The sequence below is a fragment of the Dermacentor silvarum genome, chromosome 3 (assembly GCF_013339745.2).
Source record: "Dermacentor silvarum isolate Dsil-2018 chromosome 3, BIME_Dsil_1.4, whole genome shotgun sequence".
In the NCBI taxonomy this organism is placed as follows: domain Eukaryota; kingdom Metazoa; phylum Arthropoda; class Arachnida; order Ixodida; family Ixodidae; genus Dermacentor; species Dermacentor silvarum.
Genome location: NC_051156.1, coordinates 12,488,400 through 12,500,331, shown reverse-complemented (window position 1 = coordinate 12,500,331; position 11,932 = coordinate 12,488,400). Strand labels below are relative to the sequence as shown.

Here is an 11,932-nt window from a genome sequence, read left to right as displayed (position 1 = left end):
CTCGACCCTTGGCTCAGGAAGGTTGGCGATGCCATCCAGGTTTTTGTTGCAGAGTCAATGAGATTTAGACTGTCAGAATTTGACGTTTCAACATCATTCTACAAAATTTACTTTCATTAGCTGTATTTTCGCTTTCATTTATGTCTTGATTTTGGTCAAATTGTTACCTACTTTTATTTATTTATTTATTTATTTATTTATTTATTTATTTATTATTTATTTATTTATTTATTTATTATTTATTTATTTATTTATTTATTTCACATACTTTCAAGGCCCGAAGGCGTTACAGAAAGGAGTGGAGTCAAAAACAAAAAATAATGCAGTAAAAATACAAACAAAAATATTCAAATACCTACACTCTCTGAATTCTCGTCTACCTGCTCTGAAATTTTGTTATGATTGTGGTACATTCATTCTTTCCTATTTTATACTGAACTACCCGATTCTTGGGCAATCTGCCAGAGTGGGTATGTGCCACTAGCGTCTAGACTCTACTTCTTCAACAACAACAGCGGCGGCAGTGGCAAAGTGGAAAAAGAAGTTTCACGCGCCGCCTGTACTGCCGCGCTGCCTAGCCGTCGAAGAGCCGCCAGCGAGACCACTCCGCGCCCAAGCCATGAGGAACCACCCAGCTCCATTAGCCGAAGCCCATCGACGTCCGATGTCCCAGCGGCGCTTCTCGTGGCGCGATCTCTGTTCACTCCCTCTGCTGGGACCCTTGACCCTGATCCTGCTGATCGTGATCGTGGTGATGTGTACCCAGCTTCGCTTCAGCGCCGATGCGGGCATCGACTCGGCAAAAAAGAATGGCGAAGTGAGTGCCGAGAAACACTACAATTCTGTTTGCACCGATAAACTACTTGTTCAAAAGGTTACTTTCGTTGCTTTTACTCTAATAGTTAGATTATTCGAAGAAAAAGTTAAGATCCATGTAGCTTTTTATATATTTCTTGTGCCAAAAGGACGTCAGTGCGACGCCAGGGAATTCGAAGTACTTTTTATTTTAAGTTTGGCCATTGTGACGCAGTGTGAGTTCTTGAAACTTGCTATAGGTTGAATCCTTTGGCTCTTTTAGAATGTAGCACTTGAAGAGGAGAGACGAGTCCAAAAACCGCAACTGTGTACTAAAAAAAATCAAAAATAAAAAAATAACAAAAAAATCAAATAAAAAAATTTGTGTTTTGTTGTTTTGTATTCCTTTAAACCTCCTCTTCTATGTATTAAATATCAAAGCTGAGAATCAACTAGAAGTTAGCAAAAAATGCAAGACGCACTCGCCGTGGCTCGTGAACGTGCGAATTTATCCGAAATTCGCACACGCGGACTTTCGCTCCGCCGCGTTGCTTCCTCTTGAATTTTCGTGGGGATGTAGGCCTAACCTTCTTCTCCCAGAGCCCACATCGGCAGCGCCGCATTCTTGCGGAAAGTACGGAAATAAAATCATTTCCCCGCCGAAATCTAGCGTCATGACATGTTCTTTAAACTTTCAAACGTGTTTTTCCCAGTTCAATTTGTAGCATTTTTAGAGTTTGTGCACTAAAATTTGTGTACTTGATGCTGTCTGATCATAATGAAACTTGGCATGCTTATGCTTTACCACGTCCTGAATTCGAAGAATAACTTTCAGAGCTTTCCACAAACATTTTCAGTAAGATACTTTCTAAAGATTCTTCGTTGAGAATGGTAAAACTAAAACTCGTCATTGGATTTTTTTTGTAGACTAAAACACAAGTGTTGCACTATATTTATTGCTTTATTGAATTATACTATTTATGGGAGAAAATATGAGCTATTTTTTATTGTTTTCTTGTGCTCACTGTTATCGCCTAAGCTTGACAAAAAATGCATTGTTTTTACAAATGCATGGTGTGCAAAACAAACCAAATGACCCATCAAAAACTAAAAGCAGATTTAAAAGCGGAGCGCTCGCTCTGTAAATGGTGAAGGTTTTATTGAGCTGTCAAGAATATTTAAGGAAAAGATTTTCCGAGTAGCATCTCTCCTTAAGGAGGGTACAAAAATTTTAAGAATTTGCAAGAAAACCGACATTTTTTGTTTACGTGTGAGGGATTCGAATGATAATAAAGCAAGGCCGCGCAAATTTTTTTCTCACAAATGTGAAGTTTACTAGCAAAAATAGTTATCTCACGCTGCAGAATGGAGGTGGGCTTTCACTACACAAGCGAGTCTGTGCTCCCAAGCTCAATAGAAGAAGAATGTTTTATTGCACTAAAATGATTGTGACAGCATCCATAGCCGATATGGCTAGTTAGGATCTATTACAAAAAGGTTGTGTAAGTACAGCATAATTTAGCAAGTACAATGTTAACATGAAAATTGCAGCATCAATGCGGCATGTGCACAATATCAGCAGTAGTTTGCGAGTACAATATTATTATGGTGACTGGTAGCTCCCCGAACGAAAGTCTCTTGAGCGACAGCGCAATATTTGGCACACATTTTATCAAGCTAGGTATATTGTTCCAAATTTTTGCGCCAACAAAGGATATTGTTCGACGGCCGTAAACATTGTGGACTACCGGCAGATTAAGATTCTTTTTGGTTCCACCTGTCGAGTGTTACACCTAGGTTTTACTCAAACTGATGAATGATAGGGTACGCTCTTGTAAATTATTTTGTGTAGTAATGTAGCACTTTTATATTGCCTAACGACATTAAATGACATTATGTTGAGGTTTCTGAAAAGCTCTGTGGATGATGCGTTCTTGGGAGCTGATGCGATGGTTCGTACAGCTCTTTTTTGCAAGATGCTAACCACCGAACAATTCAAAGCATGCGTGTAGCCCCATGATTCTATGCAGTATGTTGGGTGAGAGTGAAATACTTTAAAATATAATATACGGAGTGTCTGTAAATTGGAATATTTTCGAGCCTTAAATACCCTGAAGCATCCAAAGCTTAGTTTTTTAACACGAAAGTGTTTTATGCCGGGGTCCACCAAGACTTCACTGACGTATTTCCGTCACGGAAATACGTCATAGAACATAATACAAAGAAAGAAACCAGAAGAAAAAGTTCCATAAACATGCAAAATTTGGAAATCGAACCCACGACCTCTCGGTCCGCGACGATAGATCGCCGAGCGTTTAACCCATTGCGCCACAAACGCATTTGCAGAGAGCTACACAGACGCGCCTTATATATCTAACACTCCTCCGTGTACCCGCGCTCTTGCTCGGGGCGGTGCCGCCGCCTACGAGCAGAAAAGAGAAGTACTGCATTATGACACTTACGCGCACCGACAGTGAACGCTTCGGTGGTCTCAGCACTGCGACGCCTCGATGCCAGCATTCGAAGGGACGCTGGCATCAAGAAGCACTACCAACGCCACCTAGGTGGCGTTGGTAGTGCGTTCACCGTACTCAGCACAGCGGAGCGTGGCCTCCGCAATTAGCTCTGAAAATGTTTCTGAAGTTGATCGCGGAGGCTGCAATTACGACGCGCTGTACGCGCTGATTTGACTCGGTGACGATTCAGTTACGTGCTTTGTCTTGCGCGTTGTATTAGTGTGTCAGTTACGTGCTTCGTCTTTCGCGTTGTGCTAGCGTGTGCAGCGTAGTGCAGCTTCCATATGCACGACGGTTGCTCATGGTCATCGACGTTGGTAGTCGTGATGGAGGAGACGTGCCACCAGGCGTCAGCGTGGGTGCATCAACGCCTAAGGGCGCTTTAGCCACAAAACACCAATAGACATTATATATCAATGTGCAATAAACATTACACTACTTCTGTGAAGACACGTTTCACTTTCGTGTTCTATACCGATTCCTATATAAGAGGGATCAACCACATTTTTTGCAAAGATGATCAATATGAGTTGCCCAATAGAATGATGAGTCGAGAGTCACGCCAAGGTAAGTATGTGCTTTTAGCTTCTCAATAGCATTTCCTCCAATGTACAGCTGGCATGTTTCAGGCACCACTTTTCGGTTAGGCGGAAACAACGTACTTAGTTTTCTTTGTATTAAGCAGTAATTTGTTTCGTTTAAACAATTGAGAAGTTACTTCTAGTTCATTATCAGCGAGTAATTCTGCTTCCTGAAGAAAGCGGTGTGCTATAAGTAAGGCAGTGTCATCTGCATACAGAGCTGCTTGCGTGTGGGTCAAGAAGAGAGGGTAATCATTGACAAAGAGGGAAAACAAGATCAGTCAAAGTACTGAACCTTGGGGTACTCCCATTTAAACTAGTCAAATAGCTGCGAAAAAATTTTGAAGCCATCCCTCTAAATCTATTGCGTTCGAACTTGTACAGCAAAATGTTATGGTTCACTGAATGAAACACCTTTTTTATACCTAGGAAGATACCTATGATGATGTGGTTATGGTTTAAAGCACGGTTTACTGTTTCTGCCACAAAAGTTACTGCTGTAGCCGTGCAGTATTCATTTCTAAAGCCATGTTGATTCGGAGTTAGGATACTGTATTTTGTAATAAAGTCAATCATTCTTATGGCTACCAGTTTCTCAAAAAGAGTGCTCACGCATGATAAAATTGTTATGGGACGGTAATTTGCTATGCTGTCGGGACATTGTATTAGTGTATTGGTGTCACCCTCCCTATCTTAAGCTGCTCGGGGTACACACCTGTCACGAATGACTGGTTGAAAATTACTGCAAGAGGTTTGTATAAGGTTTAAATGTTGTCCTTCAGTATCTTAAATGGTGTTCCATCATGACCCATGGTCTTGTTGGATGGCATCTGACGTGCTGCTGCATTGTTTTCAGCTTGTGTAACTTCTCGAAAAACGAAAGTATTATTGTGAATAGTAGGGAAAGGTGAGTCATATTCTCCTATTGCAAAGGTTGCCAACTCTTTTCTTATGGTTACGAAATAATCACAAAATAGTTCTGCAAGTTCCCTTTCATTACAACCGATAACATTTAAGTCAGGTAAAAGAAATTGTTGCGGTTCCGGTTTGGTGACTGCCTTTATTACACGCCAAATGTTCTTTCTATTACCATTAACTTTCACGATAAGGTTACTGTACTATTTTTTTGCATTTTCTCATCATCGATAACCATAGATTGCGTGTGTTTCTGTACAGTTCCTTATGATTGCCGTTATCTTTATTTTGCTTCATTTTAGTCAGCAAGTGTTCTCGTAATCTAATCACTTTAAGTATTGCCTTGTTCATCCAAGGACAAATTGGTGCGGAATGGTACGCTGCTCTGCGAGATTTGTGCTGTACTTTTATGCATCTTGCTTGTAGTAATGATGCAAAGTTTGCGTAGGCTGCGTTAACATCTGTACCGCTGGGGCCTAAAAATTTTGTTTCTTGAATTGCTCTTCTACTTTTTCGTAATCTATCCTCAGCGGGTGAGAGGTGGTTTGTTTTTCTGCCTGTAGATGAGCGCTAGAAACATAAATAAAAATTGGAAAATAGTCCGAAACGTTTTCTGTTATTACACCTGCAGTAATGCATTCACTATGAATGTTTGACAAAATGTGCTCAATTGTTGTAGATGACGTTGGTGTAACTCTTGTCGGGTGCTAAAATTTGATTTCTAAAGCCCTAACTCAACTCTAAGTGCTGATACTCTGCGCTTGACTGTTTGCCTGTCTGTTTATTAAAATCACCGCATAAAATGACTTGTTTTTCTTCACTTGTAAAATGTTGCTGAGTGCGTTCTATTTTTTCTAAAAATGGCTGTATGTTACCATCTGGTCGCCTAGAAGCGACACTAATATAACGTTATTTTGCATCTCTACGAACAACACCTCTAGTTCTCCTAAACTTGTTTTCGTAAATATTAAATTTTTTTAAATATGAGACGGGATGATATATAGAGCCAAATATTTGTACGAACTGAGTTCGCTGAGTCAAATAGCTGCGAAAAAATTTTGAAGCCATCCCTCTAAATCTATTGCGTTCGAACTTGTACAGCAAAATGTTATGGTTCACTGAATCAAACACCTTTTTTATACCTAGGAAGATACCTATGAGCCGCCGCCTCGGGAGCTTGACTTCCTTGGAAGGGATACAAACTGGCAGCCACAAATGTTTATCAATTCACCATATTTTAGCCATGTCTCGGATAGTGCTATACCATCATATTTCACGCTTTGTCGACTAATAAGCGCTATCATTTCGTCATAACTTTGGTTTAAGCTTCTTACGTTGCAGTGCAAAAGGCGTAGCGTCGTGGAGCTGTCATGTTTATTCGTATCGGCCATAACAGTGTCCATGAGCACGCAGTTTGTCGCAGTCAATGTAACAAATCAAATTAACAGGTTGGAGAGGACTGCACTAGAAGCTATGGGAACTACGCCAGCATTTTCCGCTTTCATAGCTAGTATTTTGGACTGGGAAACCCACACAAACTTCCAGCCCTTTTCTTTCTTTCTGGCGATAGTAATGCCAAGCAACACTTTGTACTCTGGACAACGATGCTCGTTGACGTACACTGGACTTTTGTGAGCAAACCCGATTTCATTGGCGGAAAACCTTTTCTTTTTTGCTGCTTGGAGCACTTTGCCCCGTGTTTCTCTGCAAACACATCTAACGGCTATGGTCTCTTTTTTTCTTTCTCCTTTGTGGGCACGCTATGCACCACGTCAACATCGATTGGTGCAACCTGTGCTCCAACTTTGTCACCTTACTCTTAAAAAGCTCTTTGCGCCGTCTGATGTTGTTTACAGCAAGCACAACAAACAGAAAATAAACGCTCGCCATCTGTAAGGAGCACGGAGCAAGAAAAACAAAACTCCCTAGACGAGTTGTACTCGTCACTCGTCTTATTTTGCAGTTGTGAGCTTCACGAGCTCATCTCACCTTCCGCCCTTAAAGCAAAAGTCGGGTTCTTTTTTACCGTTAAAAAGACGCTGCACTAAATCTGACGTCATCAATACACATGACGTCACAGCGAGCTGGTGCGGGGACTCCAAGGCGGCGTAGCCACCTTTCTTTTGTCTCTGATTCTTTTCTGGCATACTTGGCCTCTTATCACGATAACAGTAGCCTTTTTGTACTGTAGAAACGTAATTTACAAATACTGGTCGATTTATTGGCTCCTTTACTGTCCTTATAAGCCTAAAATCTGACAAGTACGTCCCATGGGTACATTTGATTCAGCCATCGTAGAGTGACGTTCGAGGAGGGTCCTACTTGCTGTTTAAAAAATATATATGTTCATTCGCAGTTACTTGGTACATGCTCGGAAATATCTCCCGTGATGCGCAGTATATATTCCATATAATGTGGGACAGCTTCTGCCACGTTGTTGAACTTGCCTAAAAAGCGCCGCTTTTTCACACTGTCTAGCCGACGAACGTTTCAATGCTCTAGCAATTAAATCAATTTAACGAAAGTGCGTGAAAGGTGCGCTCTGCGAGGAGATAAGTTTTGCAGTCGCAAATGTGGCCCTTCTCAAAAGTATGCATTGCGAAGCGGACTGTCGCCTTAGACGTAACAGACGGTCATCCATTTATTGTCGCAATTAAACGTTTCCGGCGAGGAATGTGCGCCCTCGTGTTTCTTCGGGAGCTGCAAACATGCTCTTTCTTGTTCCGTTGTGGCCTTTGGTTTTATTTCTTACATTCTGCCTAGGTAAGAAAAATTGCATGGCCGGCATAATTTATCTCTCAACGGATACGTCCTTCCCGTGTGTAAGAGCGGCAGGGCGTAATTGAAGATGGTTGTGAGGGGCCCGCGTTTTGCTGTGTACAAAGTGCTCTTTTCATAATTTTCCTTTTATGTTTAATGTATTCGTTCTCTCGTTAAATGCGCACTTGTTCTCACTTTTTGATTATGCACTGACTCTTTTTTCACCCGTTGTTTATTTTATTTGTTCTGTTTTTTTATTGTACGTGTGCACCAGTACTCGAGCCTCAGTGTTGTTCCTGCGCAAATTAAATAGAGTATTGAACGACTTATTATTACATGTAGCGAAGCGTTGGAACTCTGAAGTGGGTCGTCCGCTCCAGCGCCTAGAAGTGGGTCGTTCGCTCCAGCACCTTATAGTGGGTCGTTTTCTTCGGCTCTCGAGCGCCGCTCGTGCTGAGAGTCCGTGCTGCGCTTTTTGGACTGTCGCTCTTGCGCTGCTTTAAGTGCCGTCTAATAAAAACACCCTTGTAATTTGGTGGAGAGTGCTGTACCCTCAAAACCGGTCCGAAACCCCTTCGATGCCCCTGGAGCTTCGATCGCGTGCACTACCATCTGCAATGCCGCAAGACCCACTTCAGAGTTCCAACGCTTCGCTACAGACATTATTATTATTACGGACTCTTTTAGGATATATCAAAGGCATTTGACTCAGGTAAACACCGCATTTTACGCAGAAAAACTTTCAACTATTGCTTTTGGGGAGATTCCCTACATTTTTTTCATGGATATCTTTCCAATCGATCTCAAATGATCTGCTTCTATGATATACGCAACACGCTGCGACATAACACAACAGTAGTGCCGCAGAGTTAAGTGCTGTCACCGCTGTTATTTAACTTACACGTGTGTGACTTGGGACAAGTAACTGGCACGAGCACTGTTTTTCAATATGTGACGGCACATTGCTTGTTTGAGACACATGCAAGCGGAAAAGGGCTGTTGCTCCGCTTCAAAGCGACGCAGTAAGCGTCATAGACTGGTATAAAAATAATCAAATAAGAATTTGTGCGCGAAAAACACAATTAGTTTTTTTACAAATTCCTTAAAAGTTATTGATGCCACTCTGTCTACCCCTTTGCATGGCTCCGACTGTTTGAATTGTGACTGGACACCTATAGATTATGTCATCATCATCAGCAGCAGCAGCAGCAAATTTTTATGTACACTGCAGGACGAAGGCCTCTCCCTGCGATCTCCTATTACCCCTGTGTTGCGCTTGCTGATTCCAATTTCCAACTGCAAATTTCCTAATTTTGTTACCACACTTAGCTCTCTGCTGTCCTCGACTGCGCTCCCCTTCTCTTGGTACCCATTCTGGAACTCTAATGGTCCATCGGTTAACAACCCTACGCATTACATGGCCTGCCGAGCTCCATTTTTCTTTCTCTTATTGTCAATTAGACTATCGGTTATCCCCATTTCCTGTCGGATCCACACCGCTCTCTTCCGGTGTCTTAACGTTAAACCTAACATTTTTCGTTCCATCGCTTTTTGTGCGGTCCTTAACTCGTTCTCGAGCTCCTTTGTTAACCTCCAAGTTTCTGCCCCATATGTTAGCACCGATAGGATGCAATAATTGTACACTTTTCTTTTCAACGACAGTGGTAAGCTCCCAGTCACGATTTGGCAATGCCTGCCGTATGCACTCCAATGCAATTTTATTTTTCTGTAAATTTCATTCTCATGGTCAGAGTCCCCTGTGGGTCCTAGACAAACGTACTGCTTTACACTCTAGAGGCTGACCGGTGAACCTGAATTCTTGTTCCTTTGCCGGGCTGTTGAACATTATCTTTGTCACCTGCATATGAATCTTCCACCCCACTCTTACACTTTCTCGGTTAAGATCCTCAATCAATTGTTGTAATTCGTCCATAGTGTTGCTGAACAGGACACTGTCATCTGCAAACCGAAGGTTGCTGAAGTGTTCACCGTTGATCCTCACTTTTAAGCCTTCCCAGTCTAAGAGCTTGAATACTTCAAAGCATGCGTTGAATAGCATTGGAGAGATTGTGTCTCCTTGCCTGGCCCCTTTCTTGATAGGTAACTTTCTACTTTTCTTGTGGAGAACCAAGGTATCTGAGGAATCTTTGTAGACAAGACATTTACGTATGCCTCCTGTACTCCTTGATTATGCAATGCCTCTATGGCTGCTGGTATCTCTATTGAATCAAATGTCTTTTTATAATCTATGAAAGTCATATAGAGAGGCAGTGTTGTACACGTTCCTCTAAAACAGTAACGAAAGCTCGTTCGTCGTTCCTTCCCAATCTTGGAACGAATTTCCGTTACAAGTTCCATTAATGCGAAAGGAACGCGTTCCAGTTACACTTCGAACATTGGAACGTGTCGTTACATTGACGTTACATTTGATTTTTATGAATTAAAATACAGTGTCGCATAATCCTGGGGTGAAATAAAGTGAGCAATTTAAAACTCGCATCGAACTACGTATATTATACGAATTTGAACATCGCCGGCGATCCGTTATCTGGATATAAAAAGAATCCAAAGAAACGCTTGTCGACGAATTGTTTCAGGGAGCACCGGACATATTCCAGACATGTCTAACTGCAACATTGGTGCTCGTCTATTACAAGTGCAACACATATGGCACTTTCCATTTCGGTCTTCAAATGCGCATTCAGGATACTGCGCTTGAGATCTGCAAATAGAAACTTACTCACATGCACCAGTATCCTCCCGAGACCCGATCACAACAACGGAACATAGTCGCTCTTCAAGGTGTCTTTATTGTCTACTGTTATGTCTTGAACTTAAAAAGCAATTTTTAAAATTTGAATACCATGGATAGATGTCAGAAGCTCCGTCTCCATGTGCGTGAAAAAAAAAATACTATCTCCATCATCTCCTCATGTTAGGTGTGGTAAAAACTGCATTTCATTGTTTAAACCCTGAGATGAAGATGGAACTACGTGTAGTATATTGTCATGTAGCTGCCGCGCCCGGTATTTTCACACAATCTCGGTGACTTCCAAACAAGTCTCGAGGTTGCTTTCGGTCGTCTGGAACGACACAGAGGTCTAGACCAATTTATTGTCAAATTTCTGGAAAGCGGATGACAATAATATCAGTAAACCACTTCTTTGCAGTTACACATGAACCATACTCCATACCCATAGTGAAGATTTTGCGTAATCTCTTCCGAGTGAATTTCGAAAAAAAAGTTTAAGGCAATGAGCAATGTATTGTACAATGGTTCTTGGGAGGATATAATTAATTTTTTTGCACAAGAACCCGCATCGAAGGGAACAATACAAAGGCGTTTAATGAATACTGATTCAATATTGCAGTATGAGTGGGGGAAAATGTCCAGAATACATATTCGTAATTTACTAAAGACCCTTGCTTGAACTCAACAAGAGTTACATCTCGATGTTGGCGTCCGGCAGGCAGGCATAGAGGAAACTACAGGAGGGAGCGTCACGTGACAATCTTGAAGCCTAGTCATCAAAAGTATAACGAAGTCACGAAAAAAATGCACCATACTCACGTGACAGGCAAGCGGTAGTTCTTTACGCCTCACGCAGTCGCCCATCCGCCCTGCATGATGTGTTGCGTACGTGCGTGCGTCTGTTCAATGCCGTGGAACGCTTACAGAAGGAACGCCGTTCTCTCTGCCGTTCTTTCGTAAACCTAAGAAGTCACCGTTACAGTTCGACCGACCATTAACGGAACGGTGCCTCCCAAAAGGAACTAGTTCCAAGAACGCTGTTTCTTGGTACGCCGTTCCGTACAACACTGATAGTGAGGTTAATTGTACTCCGCAGATTTCTCGATTTCCTGATTGTTGACATGGATGTGATCCATCGTAGAATATCCCTTCCTGAAGCCAGCCTGCTCTCTTGGTTGACTGAAGTCAAGACTTTCCCTGAGTCTATTGGAAATTATCTTGGTGAATATTTTAAACAACACTGAAAGCAAACTAATGGACCTATAATTCTTTAAATATTTAACGTCTCCCTTCTTATGGATTAGTATAATTTTGGCGTTCTTCCAGCTCTCTGGTACACTTGAAGTCGTGTTGCGTATATAATGGCCGCAAGCTTTTCAAGCATATCTCCTCCATCTTTGATTAAATCGACTGTTATTCCACCTTCTCCAGCAGCTTTTCCCCTAGGTTATGTCTTGCAATGCTTTTCTAACTTCCTCACTAGTTATAGAAATATTATCTTTATCCTGTTCATCATTACTTCGATTGAAGGTAGCGTGGCTGCTCTGGGAACTGTACAGGTCAGTATAGAATTCTTCCGCCGCTTTTGCATTGTCATTGCAATTGATTTTGTC

The 11,932-nt window shown here is 41.8% G+C and overlaps 1 protein-coding gene across 1 annotated transcript in view; it reads left to right on the top strand.

Annotated features, from left to right (window-relative positions):
• Positions 1-619: 619 nt before the first annotated feature.
• LOC119443738 (neprilysin-2) overlaps positions 620-11,932 on the top strand; it is a 49,444-nt gene continuing 38,131 nt past the window's right edge. The window contains exon 1 of the mRNA XM_037708443.2: positions 620-817. Within this exon, the coding sequence (XP_037564371.2) occupies positions 620-817 (198 nt within the window). The remainder of the gene's footprint in view (positions 818-11,932) is intronic.